Source organism: Arctopsyche grandis, chromosome 11 (assembly GCF_051622035.1).
Source record: "Arctopsyche grandis isolate Sample6627 chromosome 11, ASM5162203v2, whole genome shotgun sequence".
Taxonomy (NCBI): Eukaryota; Metazoa; Arthropoda; class Insecta; order Trichoptera; family Hydropsychidae; genus Arctopsyche; species Arctopsyche grandis.
Window position 1 is genome coordinate 28,775,121 of NC_135365.1, and position 27,463 is coordinate 28,802,583.

Genomic DNA, 27,463 nt, shown 5'->3' on the forward strand with positions numbered 1-27,463 from the left:
GTGTAAACATTTTAAAAATTAAATTTTAAACATACTTTTTAAAGATAGAAGGTCTGAACGGTGGATATTTTATATTTAAATAAGTTTGTAAGCAATAATTGACAGCATATTTTATATTTTTGAAAAATTTCTATGTACATGTAGAAATTGAAATACTTCCACATATGTATGTAATATAGAAATTGGAATAGTTGAAATGAGTCATTAAATGAATAAATGAAAGTGATTAACTTATAGATACCATAAACTTCAGCTTTATATTTGGATAAGTATACAATATTTTAATAAAAATCATTCTTAATAGGTATTTATTTTAAAACAATGCTTACATATTACGAAAACGTACATGTATATTTTTATTTCAATGGAAAGGGTGAGAAACATTTGGATGCCAATATACATATTTGAACATGATTCAATTAATCCAGAGTTACATATAATACATACATATGTATGTATATAGGTTTTGTCTCATACTATTGAAAGAGAAAAATATAATTGAAATAATCTAAATATGAAATTTTAATAATAAAAGTTAGTTAATAATTTTCGAGATATAATAAATGATAAACGGATTATTCCGCAAAAAGCGATCTCGCGCAAGTCATTAAAATCTCGATCACAGAACATCTGGCACTCGAGTTCTCGTTAGTAAAATTGATAGTATTAAGATTGATGAAGTTTTTGGGTGTCAGATGTTCCGTGATCGAGATTTTAGTGACTTGCGCGAGATCGCTTTTGCGGAGTAATCACCGAACCACAATAAATAGGAGTTTTAGAGCCGCAAAATAAGAAATTTTATATTTTTTTCAGTAATCGACAGTTCAGTTTAAGAGAATGAAACTCATAATGTTTATTGTTCTTATACTTTATTTATTTATATATTTATACCGGGAAGGCCTGACAGGTAAACCCAAGCTAATTATAATAAGTTATTAAAACTAATAATTTGGTAAACGGGTTACATCCCAAATGTGAGTCGCTACCAGGATAACCGCCGCTACGAAAATCGTGCGCGCGGATCTCTTGTTGTACAGGAAAATTGCCACACAGAAAACTGCTCAGCATATGCTTTTTTTTTACAAGATTTTTATTATTATCAAATCTAAAATAACGTTACGGACTCGTCTGTTTATATCAACATGCGAAGTTCATATCTCTAGTCGATAATAATAAAAATCTCGTAAAAAAAAAAGCATTTGGGCAGTTTTCTGTACGGCAATTTTCCTGTACAACAAGAGATCCGCGCGCACGATTTTCGTAGCGGCGGTTATCCTGGTAGCGACTCACATTTGGGATGTAACCCGTTTACCAAATTATTAGTTTTAAATAACTTATTATAATTAGCTTGGGTTTACCTGTCAGGCCTTCCCGGTATAAATATATAAATAAATAAAGTATAAGAACAATAAACATTATGAGTTTCATTCTCTTAAACTGAACTGTCGATTACTGAAAAAAATATAAAATTTCTTATTTTGCGGCTCTAAAACTCCTATTTATTGTGGTTCGGTGATTACTCCGCAAAAACGATCTCGCGCAAGTCACTAAAATCTCGATCACGGAACATCTGACACCCAAAAACTTCATCAATCTTAATACTATCAATTTTACTAACGAGAACTCGAGTGCCAGATGTGCTGTGATCGAGATTTTAATGACTTGCGCGAGATCGCTTTTTGCGGAATAATCCGTTTATCATTTATTATATCTCGAAAATTATTAACTAACTTTTATTATTAAAATTTCATATTTAGATTATTTCAATTATATTTTTCTCTTTCAATAGTATGAGACAAAACCTATATACATACATATGTATGTATTATATGTAACTCTGGATTAATTGAATCATGTTCAAATATGTATATTGGCATCCAAATGTTTCTCACTCTCAAAAAAAAAAGCATTTTGGCAGTTTTCTGTACGGCAATATCTCTGTGCGACAAATTTTCGTGTGATAGGAGATGATCCGCCCGCGCGATTTTCGTAGCGGCGGTCATTCTGGTAGCGATTTTCTTGCGACCAACTTTCCTATGCGACCAATTTTCGTTAAATTTCGTTCATTCGATCAATTCACATTTGACAAGTAACCCGTTTACCAATTAATCGAGTCGCGATAACGGTAAACGGACTACTAGTCATATGTGAACCAGTTACAGGACAACCGGTCGCTCTAGATCGGTCATACGTGATCACCCGTCACACTAAAACTGGTCACGAGGAAACTGGTCACACCCTAAAATCGGTCACGAGAAAACTGGTCACACCCTAAAATCGGTCACGAGAAAACTGGTCACACCCTAAAATCGGTCACGAGAAAACTGGTTGACCGATTTTCGGGTGTGACCAGTTTTCGCGTGACCAGCTTTAGTGTGACGGGTGATCACGTGTGACCGATCTAGAGCGACCGGTTGTCCTGTGACCGGTTCACATTTGACTAGTAATCACCGAACCAGCGATAACTATCAAGATTTCCCCACAAATTATAATCAACGAGCTAACAATGTCTCTGATGATTTTAGGAAATTGTGACGAATTATGTCGTTGGGCTGGGTTGAATTTTGCAAGAATATCGGACAGATATTAAAATTCCTGCTAGACAATTTAAAAAAGACGTCATTGCAAAATTCAAATGTCTGGTAAACTCAGTTTCATATTAATATGGAGCTTTAAAAGAAGGGGGAATGCGAATAATTCGGATTGAAGTTGAATAAAAAGAAATTTGACCGTCAGTTATGTAATAGAGCGTCGAGAAGAATGTAAGCGTGTAAATGGTAATGTTTATGTTATCGTGTTATCGGTAAGGTAATGGGCGTAATGTCGAGCGTGTGCGACTGGCGACTGGCGAGTGCAGAGCGTAGTGTTTCAGCGAGTATCTAGCAGAGGTGGAAAAGTGAAGTCGGAGCGAGCGGCATTCACGCGGCAGCCGTCGCGTGGGTCGGTCGGCTGCTTGCCTGCTGCCAGTTCGCCCATTTCCGTCCCCGATTGAAACATGACCACGTCTTCGTTCGCCACTGCACCTGCACCTGCACTTGCCTCAACGCCAGCATCAGCACCAGCACCAGCACCAGCATCTTCGCCGGCCTAGCGGGCCACTTCCTGCCATTCGTTGCCTGGACGCCGACCGACCCGCGTTTGCCATTCGCTACTCACAATCGTTAACTCGAACTGCCTGCTCTTGCCGTTGAGCTCGTCTTCGTCGTCGTCCACTCCTAGACAAGCAGACATCCAACACCTGGAGAGATGGAGCCAGAGTCGATAAAACGCGTGCACAAGATCGTGCTCACCGGCGGTCAGTATTCCCCGCCCCGCCCCTCACCCGATCGATAGTCGCGTGCGCTGAAAATCAAACACGTGCTCCTCTAAATGTCTCCACATGTCATCGCCACACTACCACCACCACACTTCCGTTTTGCATCTCCTTCGCTCTTATGGCCAAACGTCATGTAACTTTTGACTTTGGCGCCTAACCTTCCAATCTACATATATATCTATTATTATTGTTATTGTTTCGAATTCTATTGTTTTTTTTTATTATATATTTTTTATTCGAAATCAAAATGGCCGTCGATTTGTTGTGTTATGATTTCATGTCTTTCATAATAGGAATTTTATAAATAGCTAGTGGTGCTACCCCAGAGAAATGTTATAATAATAGAAGGGCCCTTACGAATAAATAATTGTTGTCAATATTACGCGATACGTCTCTATAATTACGCTCCAACGCACGGAATACAATCGGATCAATTTACTTATAAAAATGTATCCCATGTGTGTTTTTTTAATGCATTGTGCGATTCTTAATGATGCTTGCCCTTCTTGCGAGTAATATAAACAAACAGAGAAGTTTTTATCGGACATATGTACGTCGAGCACCAAGCATCAAATACGACTGATGCTAATATTATTTAGGAATGTCTGTGGACAATCGTCATTTGACAACAATCAAACGCTTAAAGCCACTTCTATTATTATTATATTTCTCTGTGCTATCCGGCTTCGCTCGGTAAATGAAAGTGAAATGAAAAAATCTTCGTTTGTTTTTTACATTTATTTGAATCGAATAAAAATAATGTTATTATTTTACAACCGACCAATCGCAAACGTCTTTGACCAATCCAGCCAATCGGAAACGACTTTGACGGCTGCCAATCAGAAACGAATTACAGGCGCCGTTTCGGTTTTATTGTAAACTACAGCTGAACCCGGCATGCGTTGCAATGCCACAATAACGCATGCAATTCCTGTTTCCGTTTGTTGGAAAAACACAGGCATTTGAAATTATTCAATTGTTTGTTTATTTTACTCTAACGACGCAGGTCGCGACGCGAAAACATTTGAAATTATTGCGTTGCAATGCCACTCATTCCCGTTTATCGGCGATTTATTTTCACAATAAGCTTCCGGGACATGTATACAACAAATCATACATCCCGTCCATTTTTATATATATAATAATAATCATTTATTAACTTGGGTATGTGTATGTAATGTAAAACGAAAGCCAATTAAATTTACGACTTTAATTCCGCTATTTCAAACCCCCGTTTTTGGTTTAATTCAAATTTGTATAAAACTTTTCGATTTAAAAAAAAATTATGTAAAAATTATAACGATAATATTTACTAAAATTAAATAAAAAAAGTATATCTTTTCGATTATCTTCGAGTTATGACTAGACTGCGGATAGAGAAATTTCCAGGAAACGGGGTGGTTTGGCTCTATTTACAAATCTAGATTGCAAAAAAAAGGTTCAGCAAACCTTTAACAAAGCATTTACAACAATTGAACAATGGACAGCGCGCTTTGGGTCCGGACTCTAGCTATGACTGTAGATTTGGATAGTGATTGGGGCTCGAATTAAAAATATTACCACAAAAAACATTCCCAATACACGTTTCAACATTACAGAGCGCAAGAGAACAAAATAAAAGGTTTCCTTACAAGTTGACTATAGCCATAACTTTTTTGTGACCATTTTTTCATTCATACCCCCCCATCAACGCCCGCCACATTAATTAAATTAAAATAAAATTTAATTTAAATCTTGATAATTTATCGAAAACAGCTGAAAGATAACTTATCATGCAATCGACATTTTAACAATAAGAAAGCTGACAGGTGAATAAAATTAGAACGCTTATATAAATAAAATTAAATATGGAAAATTTTCATTATAGATTAATATGTTATGAAAAAATGTGTACAATTTGTAAATATCAATTTTAGTTCTGATTCATTTGTTTCGATTCAAAACAAAATTACGTCTGATCAATATGGCAAAACAAATGAACAGATTTAGATTAAAATTGTATAAATATATATATTGTAATACATATATATATATATATATATATATATATATATATATATATATATATATTCAAATTCAAATTCAAATAAATTTAAATCGTAATTTAAAAAAAAAACATCATAAAATATAATCAAATACACATACAAACTACATATATACATTTGTACATCTAATGCAATATAAGTTTTCTTTCATATATGCATTTATTCTATGACTAAAAGAGCAAATTATAGACTTCGACCTTTGATTCAAAGTCTTTGTTGACACAAGCCAATTTTTTACACAGTTTGCAAAATAAAAAATCCATTTTTTTATTTATGTATTAGGTCTTATTTGTTCTTATAGCCAACTTCAATTTTAAAAATCCCAAATAATAGTTAGGTTACAATTTAAAAATTGGTAAATATCCCTTTTGTTATAAAATAATTACATGTATAATACATATAGTAAAATTCATGGTTGTCAATAAAAAAATAATTCTTTGATTTTCGATATCTTCGGATGTCACCTTTTTGTCATTGCAGGACCTTGCGGCGGTAAAACCACCGGCCAATCCAGACTGTCGACGTTTTTCGAAAATCTAGGATGGAAGGTAAATATATATCCAATGAATAAATAATACATATTTTTAACTACTGCTTTATGAAGCATTTGCGTTAAATGTATGCCACAACTTTTTATTATTTTAACATTATTTCTGTTGTATATATACTTATATAATTATAAAGCTAACGTAAAATTTTTCTTTTGATTTTTTTTTTTTTTGTAATTTTAACGTTTCATCTTTTTTATTAAATATTTGTGTGGCATACAGTCAAATTTTGAAAATGAAATATATATTGAAATCGGCATACGTTGCCGTGCCAGCGATGAATATGGCTCCACCATAGCTTTATTTGCAGGTATTCCGAGTGCCAGAAACAGCCACCATACTGCTCAGGTACGATCCTTTCAAACATATCCCCCTGGTAAACGAGATCATGTGTAAAATTATTTATAAAAAAAAAAAATACTTATTATACACAAACACACCCACCGACACTCATGTATGAATTTGTTTTTGGGCATCACCAAATTTTTCATCACAATCATCCCTGTATCGTTTATTTTTTAATTTAAATTATCTCCCCATTGCACTGAGGTTGGATTTTCAGACTGAATTTCTATTTACAGTGGCGGTGTGAAGTTTACAGACCTCAATGCGGACCAAGGTAAGTGTCCAAGAAACACATTTTTTTATTTTTTTTATTATACACATACATAGAATCAAAGCATGCAATTTTTTTCCACACACAATCGTCGGTAGTACATCTAAAATTGTATTTTACGTTATTGAACATTTGGATTTTGATCTTCAAAATATTTTATGCTTGTATTCAATAGCAATACATATGTATCTACATTGTACATCTTGTTACACACAATTTGTGAAATTTCTCGAATGGTGCAAGCTCATTAATTTGTATAGAATTCTTTTAATATTTTGTCTGTAATAATAAACTGTCATTTTGACATTTCAACAAATGTGCAGTTGATTATTGAAATTAAAATTAAACTGTGCACTCATTATTCTTTGGTTAGAAAATGAAATGAACATCAATATGATTAGTAATAAAAATATATAGGTTGTTAAATATCATTTTGTGTAGTTCCAAAAAATGACACAGGTGGCGCCACCATTTTCTTTGCTCAATTTATAAACTAAGCAACAAAATTCTGAACATTCATGAAATCGGCACATTCACGAATTGGTTGTTGCATTTGTATGTATTTACATATGTACATAATTCAATTATGTAATTTCATATTATACATAATTCAAAATCATGAATGTACTACCGAATGATTTCCTTCCGTAATCAATTATTGCCTTCACTTTTATCAGAATAATATTATAATTTTTAATAAATCACACAGTGTTACATATATATTGTAAGTCAAGATAATAATAAATATTTTTATTTGTATTACACGATAAAATGTGATCTCAATGATTGATTATTATTCACAAATGCACTCATGTATAGAATTGCAATTTTATTTTATTATTTATATATTAGATTTTTACTCTTTATATTATATTTAGTTCCAAAATAGTTTTGTGTATGCAAGTGTGTTTATGAAAAATTCTTTTCGCCATTTCCGTTTTAATTACTATTAATTATTTTACTTTCATAAATATAACGTACACGTTTGTTATGTTTAACCTTTATCACCGTGATTATTCATTACATAGATTATGCACAAAGTAGCGATGCAATAATGAGACGATTTTGCATTGGAGGTTTGATAGATAATTTTGCTCGATTAATTTAATTTATGCGTGGGGCTCAACGATTGGCCGAGCTCGACCTTCCGCTCTTGCGAGGTTTCTTCTATGCACGATTCAAGGTTTCCCTGGAGCCCTTGGATGGATTGTATCGAGCTAGCTGCACGTCTCGGTGCGCTCGTTCAATTACTATGTCGTAAAAGTTGTCAATTTACACAGGTGACACTTTAAAGCCTGTCTTCGCGGTAACTCTGTTGATAGAGTTGTATCAATAGAGACGAATTTTACATTGGTGGAAAATTGTTATCAAATCATTGTTTGTTTTTTTCTTTTTGGGCGAATTTTACTATCTCCTGGTACCCTTATCTCTGGTATAGGCTTCCCACTTATCTGAGCTTTCGAATTTTGCAGTCATTTTGTGTAGGGTAACAACACCAGAGGATGATCCGTCCCCAAATATAATGTATTTTATTATTGAGTGTATAATATTTCCTATTGGAATATGAAAACTGTATAATATGTCCTATTGAGGTATTAAAAATGTATGAAAGTCACAAATTGACTTTAATTTGTTTAATACACACTATTTAACTATTGTTTTGGTTTTAATTTGCCTATTCTTGCTATTTACTTAATGTCTAGTGAAAGCATGTTAATTTTTTAAAACTAGTATTAGTTGTAAACTCTGCTCCGGGTCTAATATATTGAAATAATGGTGTCTTTTTAGAGAATTTTTCGATAAACTGTCATTCATTGGTGTATTCAGTTAGATGGATTTGCAGCCTGAATACAATTACTAAAGATATAGTAGTGTTCAGTTTCATTATAACCAATTCACAATATAGAATTGATGTATATTTGTCGATTTTTTTCTCGGAAAACTAAACTAACGATTTTGGCGACATTCGTCTAATGAATTGGGTCTCGACTTTGGAAATCCTTTTTTAGGGGTTGAAATTACCCAATTCAACCACTATATAAATTAGCGTACCGTTACATAGGCAAATAACGAAATACTAATCAATAAATTATGTATTATTCATATTTTAAATTGAATACTGTAATTTGCCTCTTTTTTCATCAAGGAAATCTTTTTGTCTTGCGTGACAAGTTTATAATAGTCCATAATCTGAAAATGCGGCTTATATATTTTTCTGAAGTATCCTAATTTCAAATGCAATTCAATATGTAGGTACATATGCATAAAATATTAATCGTTTCATAACGAGTTACGTGTGTCGGTCGTCAATCGCAGAGTCCTTGCTTTTGACAAATCTTTATTATGTCGTTTGCATAATAAAATTGGGTCGAAACTTTCTCATTCGAAAGTGTACGTTTCAATCGGTCTCCAGTACGTGAAAGCTTTTCAGCGTATTCCAGGAATCGCGAGTGGGGCATTAGGTCCAGGTCAAGGACGCACCGCCCCATTCTATCCCACTCTCTCTCTCTCTTCGACACTTCAAACTGCTTCCCCTTCTATTTTAAACCGGGTGCATCCATGCAGGAGGCCCTCGCTTGTTGAATCTGGGTCCCCGGGGGCTCCTTCAGATCGATTAACACACTGTCGGTCGACGATTTTACTTTTTGACGCGAAACTTTTCATTTCTATTATTTCTGGCCTGGCGAGGTATCCAACCGTGCTCTCGTATGTAATTCTACAATTAACGAAACCACTTCAAACCTGGTATTTTTTTATTTTAATTTTGAGTACTTTTTGCACACTTGTGTATTTTTTTTCTTGCTATCGGCAATTCGACGCGTGGTTATTATATAGCTGTTGTGTTTTGCAAACGACCTTATTTGTTATTGTTATTGAGTGGCGAATTTGCCCGTTGCGAATTGACGTTAATTGGTTCTCAAACGTGTCGCGTCGTTCTTTCAATTGCTTCACTTGAGTCGCAGTAATGTGTATGTAATTCGCAAAATCAAAACATCGCTCGCCATTTACAATTAGTCTTAATGTATGTTTGCGTGCTAATTGCCACGTTTTCATAACATTCAATCAGGTGTGGACAACGTGATTTGTATTCAATCATGTTGACTTTTCCATAAGTCTAAAAGTTTCTGTATCGTCTCTATATGCTCCATATTCGATCGCTTCCATGTCAGGGTTGACGAGAGGCAAGTGTGCTAAACTGTTGAATAAGCCCAATTTGAAAGGTCCCAAATCATTGCATAATAACTTGATTGTTATCCAAATATGTTCCTGAAGAGTTACGACGAAAGTAAGTTTAGATCTTTGGAAGCGTCTAATCGTGTGCTGTTCCAGATTTAACTGATTCTACTGCGTACACATGTCAGATTTGACGAGTAGCAAGTGTGCTTCACTGTTAAATAAGCTCAGTTTGAAACGTTTCATATGCCCGTGTTGTGCCCGTTGATATCAACGGGTGGCTTCGGATAGGAATTGATACACGAATTAAATAAATATAGTGTAAGGCAATTTATAGGCGCGTATTAAAACGATAACCGTTCGCCCACGTCGAAATGATGAATGAATGTGTGTACACTCCAGCGCAGCGCATCTGACGCCGACGTCACCCGTTCAAAAGTCCTTATGCATAACGTACACATCTCTATGCATAACGTATACTTCTGGTATTCTAATATTATTTTTTTTGAAATCTCCATACTTGTCGATGTACTCGCACATATATGTAATATATACATAAATACAAACATCGCGTCCGTTTTTATATATATTATGATATTGTGGTGTTTGATGTTCCTTCTTTTGCTATTCACTGCTGGGTTAAGGACTCGTCAATAATTTCTTTATGTAACATTTTAACCCAAAACATTTTCCTTAAACGCTGTTTTGGGTATTATTTGAGTACTTCATTTCATATTTACATTCACAGCACAATCTTCAGAAAATTTTCTATTCCAAAAGATAACGGAAAATACCATTACGAAGCAGCTACATATGTTCAAATCGATAGTGTACAATTCTGTCCGTACGCGTTCTGGATATTCATTTTAGATTATATTTCTTATGTTGTCAAACTGTCACTAACTTGTTGGCAAAATTCTCTGATTGGTCGAGTCTAGTTTCTTATATATGTACGAGACAGCTCGTAATCGAAACGTCGATTGTGTGAAATAATCTGTTGCTGACACTCCTGAAAATATGCCAGAAATGGGTATCCACAATCTCGACGTTTAGATTGCGTTCCATTTGTCGCCACCCCCTGTATCTGAACGACGTTGAAGATGTTCGTTGTTTTTGTTCGGAATGTTGCAATTATTATTCGCTTTTTGAAAATGGTATATTTTATGAAGCGAATGTGTTTTAATTTTAACCGCGCGTTGTTTAAACATAAATTTGTGTAATGAAGTTGTTGCGGAATTAGTTAGAACGAGTCTTGGCGCACGTCGGGATTTAAAATTGGCCAACTCGGAATGTTTTCAGGGGTTTTTAACCTCTCTGTGCGAAATTCGATATCATTACTCAACATTGTCCGTGTCGTAATTCGATTCCTCCACACTGAGCTACCATCGTATAATATGTCAATTGAAGGTTTTGCATGTTTGTAGGTACAACGACCTATTTATGATAACGTTTTGATTTCAAACAGTATCGTATTCCAAAAAATCTATGGATTTAGCTATGGATTTAACGCTTGAATACGTTTTTTTTTTTGGAAATATATATTTTCACTTAAAATTTATATTACATATATTATAAATCATACCTGCACACCCGGTCGACCCCCTACGGTGTGACGATCTTCACAGCGGGAATTCCCCGGTGCGTCAATCTTGGCTAGTCTGCAGTGGAAAACTTTAGGAGCATTTGTATAATTAATTAGTTTAAAACTTAAGCATGGTTTGATACCAAAATTTTGCGATGAAACTTCCGGACTCGTTAGCGTAGTTTTTGTAAGAATTCTCTTCCAAGTTTATTTTGTATATAAGTTATGTGTATGTGTATTGAGCGGGTGTGTGCTGCCAGGCTTGTTCTATTTTGGCTTGTGCCAACAAACAGACCCGTCCTCGCTTGCGGTCGCTTCTTATCATCGTCGGCTGGAAGTCGCAATTGAAGCCTCACCAGATTATTCCGGTGTACATATGTTTTTTGAAGTCGTATCATACGCACTTGTCCGGTCGAGTTCCGATGTTTAGATCGATAACCCGCGCGCGCGCCACGACATTTTTACAGGGTCGTATTTTATCGCTCATCTTCGAAGAAAATTCTTTTTCAACTTTCTTTCGTGCCTAGGGAGCATCGCACGACTGTCGTCCACCCCCGTGTGAAATTTGACAAATGTTCCTGTGTCTCTTTTCAAAATACAGCCTAAATTCGAGCCCCCAGCTCGTTCGATTATAATCGTATATTTTCACTCCAACGGGTATCGCTCGAATACAGTGCGGAGCTCATCCATTTGAACTTTACAATCCCTTTGGCTATTTTTATCTTTTGTCCGAAGATGAGGTGATTCGTATCGAAATTTTTGGATTTTGTTTTGGAATTGTGACGTTGGTCAATTATCTGAATTTTGCGTATTTTATGGGCATGTTTTCATTTGAAACACCTTGACTCGTTATTGCGTCAAATGAGATTGATTCGTTTATCACTCGTTACGTACTACCAGCCGGTTGCCAAGGTGAAGGTGAGTCGATGGGCTTCGTGTCAGGGTCGCTATAAAGCGTCCATTAGTCTCCTGGGTAATGTCAGCATGGGGCATTTCACCCACCTCTACTTTTTTCTCAAATGTTCGCTAGCTAAGAAATTACAATGTCCATGTGTTGGATATCGCTGTAGATTTTCCTTTTTACTCTTCAAGTCTCCCAGTAGAGAAAACAATATCATAACTTCTCATTTATTATGATAATTATGTTCTTCCAACTCGTAGATTACGTAGGTATTAGACGTGGCTTTGTCATGATTTATTCCCACAAGTCGAGTTCGTTAGGCAACTTTCCACATGGATTTATACATTCGTACATATACAATGTGCGTGTTCAAATTTGATTCAATGGTTGGCTTTTTTATTGGTACTTTAAATCTATTTTAAATTGTCCATAGCTAATATGTAATTCTTATAAAAGGCAACTTATCGATTGTAATTCTTGTATCGTCTAGATTTTTATTGTAGTATAAAATACATATTGCATTAGATGCCATTGCGGATGCCAAATAGAAACACTTAAAAGTTTGTTACTTGGCAACATTGGCATTGGAAATATGCATCTTATAGAATACCTCTCCAATTTTGATACATTTTGTTAGATAAAAAGCACAACATGAAGAAGTTTAGGCAAATATATTACAGGACTTGCTACTAAATTGTTAACTAAATCTTGTACAATATCAAAGGCTTGTTGTTACTCGAGTTGATAGTATATCATGCACGTCTCACTAAGGGCGAAACCACACAGCGATGAACGTGGCACATGGTTTTTTTTTTATAGATAGTTTTAAACGTGGGAAAAAAATGGGCCGTGGAGCGTTGCACCGTTCCAAAATGACCCCCCGGAGCGCTTTCGGTAAAATTGTATCCTTGTATTTATCCTTGCTTGACAATGATCGATATCGGTGTATCCCATATTTTAAGAAATATAGAACTTGTCGACGTGCCACGTTTCATAATGTGTGTTTTCGCCCTAATTCATACCATCATAAAGGCGTGCTCAAAGCATTTTAAAAAGCAGTTCAAATAACTGAAAGGTCATCTGTAATGATCGCATACAATTTCATATTATACATATGTAATATTACATGATCGTATCTCTGATGAAGACTTTTTAACCGGAGGAGTGTGACGCCATTTTACATCACTCCATAACCAGAATTGTGAAATTTTCGATGTTCTGAGATATGGTTTAAATAAATGCATAGATATAGCTTCTAGGATTGAAAAAATATACGTAGTATATTTTTAAAAGTGTAGTAAGGCTGTCGACCGTGTTTATAAAAATGCTATCTTAGTAACAATACCTTCTAATGTTTGCTTATTAAAACTACGACCTTTGCAATTGACAGCTGTCACAGACAAGATGAAACGGAGCATCGTCGCATTGCGCGTATTAAATATCAATCGATATGGCAATTTATTGTTGTATCAATTGTGAATTCGAAACGAGCAATGAAACACATTTTTTGCATTAACTGACCCAGACGTCTGCAATACGAACCCACGTTGGAGTGGTCAGGATTTTTGTATACATGTACATACATATTTCCTTTTGCAAACACATAAAGCATAGGTCGTAAGTGTCAGAAGTTTTTTTAATGCATTCAATGACAGATTTAGATTATAATATTCGACACTGGTATTAACTTATGATATACATTATTTACCTGGTTTCCTATCGCTTATAACTTGATCTGTGAACAAGTCTAGCTACTTATTATCTAGCAAAACCTCTTGTTCACAATACAATCGAACGGGTGATCCTAGTTGTGTTCGCCAGTCTTTTAAGAACGCAAAATGTAACGAAATAATAGACCGGAATTATAATCAACATATTTTTCTTGAAGCGTTTACGGTAGCTGTTAGTCCATATCATAAAAACGCAATTTATCTTTGTCAATAGTTTATTTTAGACAGGTATTACTAGCATCTTATTTTGATAGACTGATACAAAAAGAATAAGAAAATAATATTCCTCAAACTTTAATATTTGTTTGTATGTTTTGCATTTCTCAAAATAATCGATAGTGGTTTTTCGCTAGTCAGTAGATTGATGGTAGATTCAATTTTGACCGTCAAATTTGTGTACATCTTTCATGATTTTAATGACCACTTCTTTAGACGAAGGGTGACACTAGTACTAGTGATAATTAATTTCGAATTGTATCGTATTGTATATAGATTATGTTAGAACTCGTAACAATGTTTACTATGAATCGGTTGGGGTAAAAAATTCCGTTCAAAAATTATTAATGAAACTACGTCTTATCGGCGATATGCTAATATTATTTTGAACGTGTCAAATATTGACATTCGTCCGCAAGGCCAAGAAGCAATTATTGGGAAAAATATTATACAGTAAACGCTCGATAATCGCTCCATTAGCCGGGATGATAACACGAAATGGAAAAATTAAGGATAATGTCTACGTAATTTCACATTGTCTCGCGTGTGACATTCTTTTATGTCCATGTCTCTACATATCTATGAGTCGTAATTACTCACGCGAGAATAATACCTTTACACGTGTCCTATAGTGATATCGTTTGTTTTGTATTTTTCGAGAGATAAGTTGAGGTCAGTTCGAAGTGACCGAAAGTCTATATTCGTTTTACTTTCAACGTATTGATTACTTTAGAAATGTGAAGTTTGCTTTTGAAACGCCAAACTTGATTGATGGCTTGCATTGCAATTGTCAAACGTTTCCACTGTCAAGGCAATGTGAGGCGCGATGAATTTGCGCTGCCTTTTTTCCAAATGGGTTGTTTTATAGTATTGTTGATATGCGATAAACTAAATTTTCCAGGAAATGGATTATTGCGCAAATTACCACAATCGTTGCCACAAAAATCGCGAATACGGAATATCTGGCAATCGAGTTCTCGTTAGTACAATATTTCGCGTGGTGTGACTTTCGATTGATGGAGTTTTTGGGTGCCAGATGTTACTTGATCGAGATGTTAGTGACGCGCGCGAGATCGCCTTTTGCGGAATAATCACTGAATCATATTTTCAAACATTTGTTTATTTATTTTTAATTCCGAGACTAAATTTTAATATAAGTGATAACACTTATCTAATGCATGTTGATTCTTAGATAAATTTGGCATATTACTTTCAATACTAAGGAGATAACGAAAGCGTGAAGTATATTGTACAATTGATACATATATTCATTTATTTAAAATACACGGTCAAATTTACAACAAAATTCAGTAGTTAACCCTTTGAATCTAACATTTCCAATTAGAATTATTTAGAAATCCAATAAAAAGCCGGTATAAAAATTGTAGCTAATCCAAACAAACTCTAGATAACTACCGCCGAGGATTTCGAGTTTTGTCTAGGTGTGTTTAGACCAGAGATCGGCGCTCTGCGTGCAAAATGGGTTCACTGTTGTCAATTTCTGTTATTAACCCTTTTTTTGCTCTAGCTTTGTAAGTTGACAATAAACTGGGAAATAGCACTGTCGTGTCGAAGCTTAGTTTATACTCTAATATATCTTAAACAATATAAAATAAAAAAAGAAGTCTATTAATTAATCCATTTTTCCAAAACTACTTCCATCTTCTTCATTGTTAAAATGTAATGCTCACAATTTAAAATACTCAGCAGTTAGGGATTTCCATTAGGGATGGTTATAAATGCAGAAATTCCGGTGTGGGCGAGTCTTCATAAACGTTCACAAATGAATGACACGGATGACATGTTCAATGCATTTTTTTCAATGCTTCCTTTAAAGACTTAGCAGGTAGTATTCTTGTTTACTTTGAACATGTAAAATTTACAACGCCTATCGGCGGTTTGCAGGTCCATGGACTTATCAGCAAAACGCCGATTGGCTTTGGTCAGCATACAAAGGTTTAATGGAAAAAATAGTAGAATGGCAGCCATAAAGTGAGAAAAAAATTTTTTTTCCACTTATGTAGCACACCGTTTAAAATTTTACTTTCAACCAGTGAAAGTGAGCCTTATAAACTTTGGATGTGTCAGTCTTGTCACAATTTACGATTTATATGACAGGTACTAATCGCGCGGAAATGTTTCGAATGCTCAAAATTACCATTCCTAAATGCCAAAAGGGATAATTGAATAGCATTTTGGCCCTACGCCAGTTGGTGTTCCCTGACGTCCGCAAAACTCACTTATTGTCGTTTTGAAACACAACAAATCTGTCCAAAAAGATCATGCAAACAGACGTACATTTTGTTAAAATTGTCCCATCACCATATATGTATATATATATATATATATATATATATATATATATATATATATATATATATATATATGATGTGTGTACGCTTCGTCCGAACTCTTGTCTTGTCTGAAGCTTTGCCAAATCGGTGTCTTATTCAGACTTACGTATATAATGGACGACTTCCTCAGGCCGCAATCTGTTTAAAATTGGGTATTGTATAATTTCAGCTCATTTTGACCGGGTCAACTTTACTCGTTTCATGCCCATATATATGTATGTATGTAAGCTTGGTTTTTGATGTACATATGTACATACATATAGGTACTTTTGGCAATGTCGTTCGGGATCAGACGGTTTGACTCTTTTTATACTTTTTTGACGACCTTTGCCTGCGTCCGAAAGGTCGAAACTTTGATGATGCTTTTATTTTGGAACACGAGAACTGAAATGGACTTTTCTTGAGTGCGTTCCAAACGTTCGGCTTATTCCATTTACTATTATTCTAAAATTTACCATTGTTTTTTTTTTTGTCTATTCTAATATCCATTCAACGTAGACTAGGGATTTCGTGTACGAGGAATTCCTCGCTCTGATCGTATTATGGTTTACATACATATATTTGGAAACTACAAATTTGAAGAGGAATCGCTATATGGATCCATAGTGACACCTGTGTCGTCGTATCAAGTAGGGAACCTCTGATTTTTGAGTAAATTTATTCCACATAAAATAATACTTCACATAAAGAATACTACATGTGGAACTAACCCGCATTGACCTGAAGAAATATCATTCCCAGCTGGAAATTCCAGGGCATGGCGTACGATTTAGGGCGAAAACACACAGCGATGAACGGCACATCATGTGCATGACTCCCTGCTGTGGGTGGTCTCCTACATTTTTTCAAATATGGGATACATCGTTATCGATCATTGTCAAGCAAGGATACAATTTGACCGGAAACACCCCTGAGGGTCATTTTGGGTCGCCAATCGGTCAGATAATATTCCCTACATTCTTCCGATCGCTTTAAAACTTTGCCATTTTGAGAGGTTTGGCCGCCAATAGAGATTTAAATTGCTTCCGTTATTTCGATGGTGAAGTATTATATCGTAATTAACACGTTTAAGAATCCAAAAATTTTGGAAACGACAACTAACCATTTGCCACTAGCCTGTAGCCTTATATGTTTGAAATTTTGCCCCCCCTTTGTTTTGTCAGATTTTAAATGTTTAAATTTTTCATATACTTTCATTATCTCATATTTTTACTTCACTAATAGGTTATATAATTTTCTTTGTGTATACATACACGAGGTGTTGATAAATAAATAGTTGTTTTTATTTAGAATGGTTCCAACTTTGAAAGAAGTTGGACAATTTATCGTGATGGTTTATTGTTCGTGGATGTGCACCGATAAATTGTAGGTAGTAAGTAATAGGTTTCAATGTCTTTTAATATTTTAAAATTATGGTTAAGGCGTTTATGCTTTATTTTCTTTTATTACCTTACAATATAGTTTTTTTTTTTTTAAATTTATTGTAGACAAATTGTACGATTCAGTGCATTAATGATTAATGAATGAGTAACTCGTTCCAACTCTCTCGGTTGCCAAACATTTTTTTAAATTATGTAAAATTAATATACTAGTTCGTGCGATAAAGTGCTTGACCACAATAGTGCTGATTACAAAATAGCAATTTATTATAATACATTTGCAATTTCACGGTCAAATTATGACGGTTTCTGATGCAATGCAATTCGCAGTTCCAAGACCCTTGACCTAAACGGATCCCGATCACTTTCTTTCCAAACCCTCCACCTTCTACTTCCATACGACACTTGTTTTGCAACTTGTTTTTGTAGCTCCAGAGTCAAGTCAAGTGAACTATAATCGAATCCGTCATCTCCGGTCGTTTGAACGCGAGATATTTACATATTTCCTCGGTACAAAACAACTTCCTCGAAACTCTTCTATGAATAACGTTGACGTTAATCACACGTTCGATATTTCCGATAGAATACGTTTGTGTGTAGGTTGACATTAACGCAAGGTGATACGGCTTCGTGTAAATTGAAGTCGCACAAGTTTTCTAGCTATGTATTTTTGCAGGATGATTATAACCGGTACGTTAGAAATTTTATCATGTAATCTTGAAAAGCATCGCCGAGCTTTTTTACGTTGACTTAGGATAGAATAGGACAGAGGTATACTCCTTATTCTCAAACGTGAGATTTGAGTTGGTTCATTTTTATTTTTATTAGTTCTGTCCTTTTTATAATCATCATCGTAGAGTAGGTATCAACTATATTACTAAAAGTAGATTACGTGGGATATTTGCTTCGGGCATTTTTTTTTAACAATGTACCGAGGACAAGTTGTACTACTACGGGCGAAAACACAAGTTGTACTACTAAGGGCAAAGACACTTACCATGAGTGGAACATGGTACGTGTCTTTTTTTAGAAAAAAACGCAGCACCCCTAGCTCATATTCATGGTACACAGTCCGAAAAATCACTCCCTGGAGTGTTTTCGGTGATATTTTATCGTTGTATTTATCCTTTCTTAACAGTGATCGATAGCCATTAGCCAGCAGTATGGCACGGTGGTTGCGTTTATGTTTAGCACCGAGAGATTACTGGGTTCGATCCCGTTCTAATATTCAATACTGCTGGCTAGACTTGGATATTTGTGACCACAAATCGATCGTTTTAATTTGATTTTCATTGTTGAAACCGTTCCTCAAATTGGCAAATATCATCCTACCCGCTGTCACAAATATTTGAATTTGATTTATGTACAATATGTAAAAATGTATGTACAAATCTAAATCCATATATGTCTCAATGGATTAATTAATTGTTAATTGCGTGTTCTTCAGCCTCTCGAAATACAGTGATTTATGAAATAAAAATACTGCAATGTTTGTAACTAATTGTCTAGGAAGGCGCATTGCGGTCTACCTTGCAGGTCTTCCTGGTATATATCTTTGTAAAATAAAAAAATAACGGTGAATCCCATATTTGAAGAAATGTAGGAGAAACTTGTCGGTTGCATACGGATATACATATACGTACGACCTCCCAAACATATTCATTCTGCACTTGCACAGCGGGAAGCCAAGGACACATGACTAGAGGTAGGATAGTCACAGTGCTATCCATTGTTCGGCAAACCTTTAACAATGCATTTACAACCTTTGAACAATACACGGCCCCCTCAGGCTCCGGTGACTACACATGACGTCCCATACCATTCAGTGTGTTTTCGCCCTAATTGGAAGATGATATTGCCCATCAAATAACCCGGCCGCTGCTATTTTCTAGAATTGAATGAGTGGTTCAAAACTGGACACATATGTACATAGTTAATCCTTCTGTCCTATTGATTAGGGCCGCTCAAATTGATACTAGTTTGAGTTCAATTGTGAAAATTGAGGGCGCTAGTTTTGCCCGCATAGTTCAAAGTTGACGAGACCGGGACTTAGTCTTTTGAATAATTTATACTCATTTTGTCGCCGGGTCGTTAGTTGAAGTCAACAAAACCATTGTTGGTGGATGAGCTTCGCTAATGAGCCATCATCTTTCATGTACCGACATCTCGTCATTGTCGTCGCGTAATGGCGGCATCGCACCATACCTTTGAAACGATGAAACCCATTTGATTGATGGACGTATGAAGTGACTGGATATTGTTTGCTTTCGTGCGGCGCACTATGGTAATTTTTCGTTTCTTTCTAATGAAATTTATTAGACTAACTCGTGCCGGCCGTTTTTCCCTTTATAAATTAATGGCATTTCCCCCCCCCCCCCCCCCGCCCATTCTTCTGGGTCTCTCAGACGATGTCGTGCATCGTACGTTCTTCAGAAATATTCCGATTCTGTGTTTGCTTGTCACGCGACTGTTTATTTATTCTTAATTCGCCATTGTTCTATCTGGGAAATGTCAACTATTTATCGGTAATTTATTTTAACCGGTCGCAATATCGCTCATTTCGTTGACGGGCTTGTATTGTGCACGGTTATTTTTTATTAGGATTTTTAATATGTTTAGGCGTACTGTGTGTACTAGGTACGAGAATATAATATTTGCCAGAAAAATTAGTACTTGGTTCGTTTTGCGACATGTGTAGTCTTCTAAGGGCGGTGCGTGTTTGTTTTTAGGTAGTTTTGCACTTGTAAAAAAGACCCCTGATGTCTTTTCGGTGATATTTTTCCTATATCGATAACGGTGATTCCCATATTTCAAGAAATGTATAGAAATAATCAAATCTTACGAATTAATAATGACATGAAGACGCCCATTCATAGCTGGAGTCTCTCTAGGTATGCCATGCCGTACGATTCAATGTCTTCGCCCCAAATTGAGTCAGTTTCATTATATTTATACATTTGAAATACATATACATATATATGGCTTTTAATGATGGCCTTTACTTCAATGACTACCTAACTATGACAAAATTACTGATGATTTTGCCAAAAAGTATTACATACATAGGTTAAAGTGATTAAATTTGAATAAGTATGTATGTTTTATGAAATTCAAAATTACGTCGATAATTGAAAAGGCCTAACTTTAGACAACAAGGATATTTATTTATTTATTAGAATTTTACCGTAGTGACATTACAGAGTAGTAGTTCCAAGTCGTAACTATGGCTAAACAAAAAAAAGGATATAGGATGCAACGAGAAGAAAATTAGTATACATATAAAACAAATTCAATAATATTTGGAATTATTATTTATCATATGACGAATATCTTACGGATAGTTTATAAATTAGTAAGTGAATTAGTTGTTGAAATAATGTATACCATGATTCGAGGAAACGGCTGGTCTAATTGTCATTGCGACGGACTTATTAGTAATAAATTGTCAGTAAATTATTGTTAGTCCAATCGGACGGAACTGTGGAGTATTATATTTGGTCTATCCATCAAATTGCAGTACATAATTTTTTCCATTTTATAAGCTAGCATTACAAGGACATTTTATTTAACGTCTTAATTATATGAAGATTAAATTAAGATACCATATTTTTGTTATATAATATGTATTGTAATCAAAATTCAATTTCCAACTCGCACGAATATCCCGAAATGTTAATCAATTTATGCGGCAACGTCAAAACTATTCACAAATATCGATAAAATCCTTTCCGAATATCGAAATGTTCGCCCACGCCGTCGATTTCATTTAGTTCGATTTGTTGCGATATAATCGACTGACTGGAAAGGGTTAACCGTTCGTTTCAATATCTGAAACGATACGTTCGTGTGCGTAATTCAGCCGTTAATTCCGAACGCCATTCGTTAATTGGATTTCGCATACACTTATTGAAACAGAAGCGAGCTATTGTTATATTTATTATTACGCGAGTCGTTAACGTTTTATCGATTATTATTAATTCTTCGTTATAAATAAGTAATGCCCGTTCACCGTTCAAGAATGCTTATTTCGTTTCCGACGTCTGAAAAGAGTCGATTTTTCAGAACGCAGATGAAAATAATGAAAATAAATCTTGAGCCTTGACCGATCGATCGTATGATACAATTGCTTATTTCGTTTAATTTTTATGTTGCGTCTGCCAACATATTATTAATGTGGGTTGGTTCCATTTAATAGGAATACGTCTTATTAAGCGTTTTTTAAAGGATAAGCGTGTACAGTTACAGCAATGACGCCTCGCTCCAGTATGCACGCGGTAGAATAAGCGAATGCATTTATCTGCATGCGATAAATGAATTTGATACTAGAATCAGCAAGATGTATTTGTTCGTTTTTCGCGTACTGAAAAGTTTCGTGTATATCGATGATTGGCGTATACAGTTGCGCTCACATTAATCGCAAAACTAAAGAAGAACGCGATTTTGCATGAAATTTCGGTGATCTTACATAAAATCATCACTCAAAGTCAATAAAATTATAGATTAAATCGAATTGCATTTTGAATACCAGTTGTTGAAAAAAAGTTCTTAAAAAATGGGGCTGAGGACAATTTTAATAGCATGAAGATTTTACTATCATTGGTGGACCACACGGTTGAAGTACGCTTGTGAAATGAAAACAACAGTTTGTTTTATATTTTTGATTTTATACAAATTATAAAGCAGACATTGATATTAATTTATAATAATGAATAATTTAAAAATAAATAATTAATAATTAAAAATTAAAAATAATCTAAATAAATAATAATAAAAATAAATCTTTTGATTTTATTATTGGTTTTACTCGGCTAGTCGTGAAATCTATTTAAGTTTTTTGCCAGTCTTCGAGCGTCCAGCCTCACCAAAGTGCCTTTTTATTGTTGAATTACTGATTTCAATGGAAAGAAAATCTGGTATATCCTTCCATATTCTCTCAGCTGTACACCTTTTCAGTCCAGTCCCCTTACCAGGAAAGGATCCAGATTAAATTTTAGCTTTCAGTAATCTAAGTCGATGGAGAACATCTCATTTGAGTGTAAATTGACCTAAATAATAGTCCAGAACTTACCAAATTCGCGATTTTAATGTTTTTCAATGATAACTAGTAGATAACGAGTGTGTTTATTCAAACTACATAATTTGTTTGAAATCAATTTTAGTCCTTGCGTATTGAAAACTCAAAAAACTGAACGCAAATCTTAGAAAACAATCGTATTAAAAAAAAGGGTTCCTTAAAAATCCAACACATCACTAGTGTTGCGATTTATGTGTGCGAGACTATATGTAGATGTACGTTTAAAAATCTCCATGAGCGAGCCTTCATTGATTTAGCAATTTGCCTGTTGATCATCATTGCTCGCTAACAAATCGCTCGATTTCTCTAGCAATTTCTTGCTCCTATTTTTTTTTTGAAAAGAGCAACTTGTAACAGCAGTATTGATGTTTTATCTTTATGACGGCCGTTTGAAAGTTTCGTCAACATGATTCTAGAATTGCATTTTTAAAAAATCATTTTTTATTCGACAAAAGATTTGTTGATCAGCTTCGTTTCTGCTCTGAATTTCTTAGCGCGCAACTTATCGGCCGATTAATTGATCCATAAGTGAACTATAAACGTATTACATTTACAATCGCCCCTCGGCAAATTGAAACAGTATAAATGCATATTATTTTTCAGGTATTGTTTACTATGCATCAATCGTCAACATTCAATGAATGGATTTGTATCACAAATAATACCGTGTAAATCGAAGGATGAGTGTAATTTATTTATTTATGCAGTGCGTTCACAATCAGTCACCAATTTTGGCAAAGTATTGCGCAGCCACGTGCGAAATAACGATGACGAATCGGTTATCGCACTCATGACCATTTATATCCAAATCGCGCCGATTCCCACGCTTTTACCCCAATATGGTCAACACCCTCCCCCCCTTCGTTGTGAAATTAATACGCGATCGTCCTCGTTTATTTGCCAACTGTGGATGGATGAGAGCTGCTAACGTAAATGGTCAAATCAAATCAAACACTGACACACACACACTCAATCACACACGTACATAACTAGCATTAGGTGTTTAGCTATGTTTGTGAATGTGGCTGGAACGGTGCAGCCGGTGGTGTTGCAGGATCGGCAGGGGGCGTAGGGGGCGCAGGCGCCGTGGCGGAGCCCCACCTGTGTGCGAGGTGCGCCACTAATGCAGCGCTCTGTCCAGCGCTCTCCGACGAGGGTGAGTGTCGAGGAACTGCCTCCTGGACGCAACTTACCATACCACCCATCACCACCCTCTCCTCCTATGAAGCTTGGGAAAGTTGTGGGTCAGGAGTATTATATGGACGAGCTTGAACTCTCGATCCTTGGGCCAAGAATCTTATTCACCAAGTCGCAGTATATAATTAAATATTTAGTAGAGCTAACTAACTTGCTAACTATTCCTACCCGGTTAAGAATGTACATGTACAGATTTTTTGAAAGATTCGTACTTATTTGAATATTGTGACTCGCGCGAATCGTTGCATGGGACAGCCTCCTATTACCTATTGGATTTATGACTTCAAAATTTTATTTTGCAGTACAGTACGGTAAAAAATGCGAAACTGTCACTATATTATTGTTAAAGTTTGTTTGAACAGCAAAGTGTTTTAGAACTGTTCCATTGTAAAAATGTGGTAAAAAAGTGGTATATAAAAGTCGATAAATTTTGAATATTTGAATGGGTTCAGTGATTACATTCCAAATGTGAATCACTATCAGGATAACGGCCGCTACGAAATTCGTCCGCGCGGATTCCTGTCGCACCAGAAAATTGTCGTATAGAAACTGCCTAAATATTAAATAATTATTAATTGTCAAATATTAATTTATTATTGAATGTTATTTAATTATCCAAATTATCAAATTAATCAATTGTCGTATAAAACTGCCTCGTAAAATCTCGTAATAAGAGGCTAGTAAAAAAACGGCAACTTTCCTGAGCGACGAATTTTCGTGCGACAGGACCCGCGCGAGCGATTTTCGTAGCGACAGTTATCCTGGTAGCGATTCACATTTGGGATGTAGCCCGTTTACCGTTTGAATGCTTGTTGCTTTTGTGTGTGCTTGATGTATGTGTATGCATAGATGTATAAAAAACTTTTTTTGTATGCGAGTTACAAACTTAAATTAAATTTGTGAACGTTTCCTATAGATATATAAATGTGAGGCGTTATATTTGAAAGTGGCATAAGTCCAGTTTTCTACATTTCGTTTAACAATGTTTAAAAAAGTAGTCTTTAATTAGGAATTGCAATTTGTCGCTTAATTTCATAAACCGTTAAACGGTAAATGTTTCTTCCTGTGGTATGTAGTTACTTTTTCTAAAAACGTTAACCTACATAGATTGAATCGTAAATAATTAAAAATTAATCTCAGGTTAATAATGTCAAGCATAAATGCATTCAAGTAAATTCGTAATAATATATATATATATATAATTTTTTTATTTTTTATTTTTGACCAATCATAATTATTTATTTAAAGTTTGGACCATTTGAAAGTTTCGATCATAATTTAAATAGCCGTCTGAGCATATTTAATTACGTTTTGGTCGCGGTTGGTTTGTGTTGCCAGCGAATTTATTAATTTGAAATATCTGGACATATCGAATCAAAATAAGTAATAACAATTTGTGATTCAAACAAAAAGTGTTTTTCGAACTTAAAATCGGACTTCCGCCACCTTCAAATATATAACGGCTTATATGTTTCGTTATTGTGGGAAACTTTTTTTCAATATGTTTGAACACCTGTTGCATACGAGGCTCAATATTATAACTCGCAAACTTGTCATTGATACATACTGTAGTATAATACGATTTAAAATAATCTCTTTTTTTTTGTACATCCCTAAATCTTTCACTAAGAAAACCGTCTTTCAAATTTCTGCGAATATTTGTCAGATTCTTGGCCTCGAGGAGAAGGATATACATATTGCTTTGAGATCTAAAGTAACCTATCCCACAACTTAGCTTGCAATTTGGCGAGTTTTCATTGCTTAAATGTAATATTTAGCGATGACACGAGGCCGTCGCAATAGATTGACAGTGACATAACTTATGTAATTCTAGAGCTGTCAGCTTAGAAGACAAAAGTAAATTAGGCTCGATGAGTGGTGTATTAATCATTTATTGCTTAGAGTCCGATTTACCATATGTTAATATCTAGGATTGGGCCTGTTCTCGGATATGAACTGTCACTATCGCGATGGCCTCAAAGTACACATGTCCCACGCGAGTACAATAGGCGTCACAAGGTTTCCAAGCAGCTAATTTTCACCATCGACATTGTTTGTAGATTATTTGTATTATCGTCATAGTATGTCGCACATTGTAGTGTATATTTGAAGTATGCTAAAAAAAAGGTTGCTGACCTCAGACATAAACACAAACTAATCAAACGTTAAAGTGATACGTCAGTTTCAATTGCTGAAAGCGTCGCCACAAATTAATACAGCTCAATTGTACCTATTTATTTACATAAGTGACATTGTTCAGTCTTTTTGATCTATATGTTTTTGATGTGATGGTTTTGGAACACCTTGTGATGTCTTGGAGGAGGGGAAGGAGGTGTGGGGATGGTTTATTTGTTCGTCCAGAATTGGACTCGTGAAGGCCCTTGGCAACATTTTGTCGCACAATAGCGCGTCAGACCCAGCTACTGCGACGTGTGTGATGATAACAAAAAGCATTCTTTTTATTGTTATTTTTTTCTATATAATATTTCTTTGTGGAAATTTTTGTGTATTTGTTGTGTTCGAAACTAATCCGAAAACGCGTTCGAAATCGCACAATGGGCGTATTTTTTTTAACCTTATCGTCGCCGAATCGGCTTTTATTCGGTGTTCTATTGTTGGTTTTAACAGTTTATCGACCGGCAACACCAATTGACGCCGTGCGTGATCTGATTATATGCAGCCGTTGACGCTAAAATAAGTTTTTATATGTATCTACATTATTTACATGTCATTATTGTAAATGAAATCCTTCGTGACAAATACAGGTTACAATTACATGAGGTACTGCAGTACTCGAACCATACCGATTTTTTGTATGAAGAAACTAGACGGGTACATGTAGTAGGTATTATCCCCAAACATATTTTTCACGAGCCGTCATAGGTTATTATTAAAGGTTTGGACATTTTGTTGTAATTTATTGCTTTATTTTTTTAAACATGCAGAAAATATGTCATTTTATTTGAGAATACAGAGAAAAATTAAAAATTACATAGATAATTAGGTATGTATGTATGAGGTTGTCGCAATGATTTTTTAAATTAATAAAAATCATTGAATTTTTTTTTTTAAATTTCAATAATGATTTTTAGTTTGTATCAGGCTTACGTTACGCTAAATTGCATCTTAACCTTGTGTTAATATACCTTTACATATACATACATTCATCCATATTCTACATATTTATGAATTCTCAAAATAAAACAAGAATAGGCATTTTGCAGCATTTATTTTTCAATGCATTTCAAAGGAAATACTCATTCGTAATCGTTTTAGTCAGACAATAGTCTGCACTCAAGCTAATTCGTTTCAGCTCTTTTTTCGTAATCAT

General features: G+C 34.9%; 1 protein-coding gene across 5 annotated transcripts in view; it reads left to right on the forward strand.

Moving 5' to 3' along the window:
• The first annotated feature begins 2,839 nt into the window (after positions 1 to 2,839).
• The window catches only part of Ttd14 (TRPL translocation defect 14), a 38,232-nt gene continuing 13,608 nt past the window's right edge, over positions 2,840 to 27,463 (forward strand). Inside the window, exons 1-5 of one of the 5 annotated variants that reach the window (XM_077440652.1) lie at positions 2,840 to 3,295; positions 5,842 to 5,909; positions 6,220 to 6,257; positions 6,491 to 6,528; positions 23,975 to 24,091. In XM_077440652.1, coding sequence (XP_077296778.1) covers positions 3,247 to 3,295; positions 5,842 to 5,909; positions 6,220 to 6,257; positions 6,491 to 6,528; positions 23,975 to 24,091 — 310 coding nt within the window. In that variant the 5' untranslated portion in view covers positions 2,840 to 3,246. The remainder of the gene's footprint in view (positions 3,296 to 5,841; positions 5,910 to 6,219; positions 6,258 to 6,490; positions 6,529 to 23,974; positions 24,092 to 27,463) is intronic. The other 4 variants (XM_077440653.1, XM_077440654.1, XM_077440656.1 and 1 more) reach the window with 4 other exon arrangements.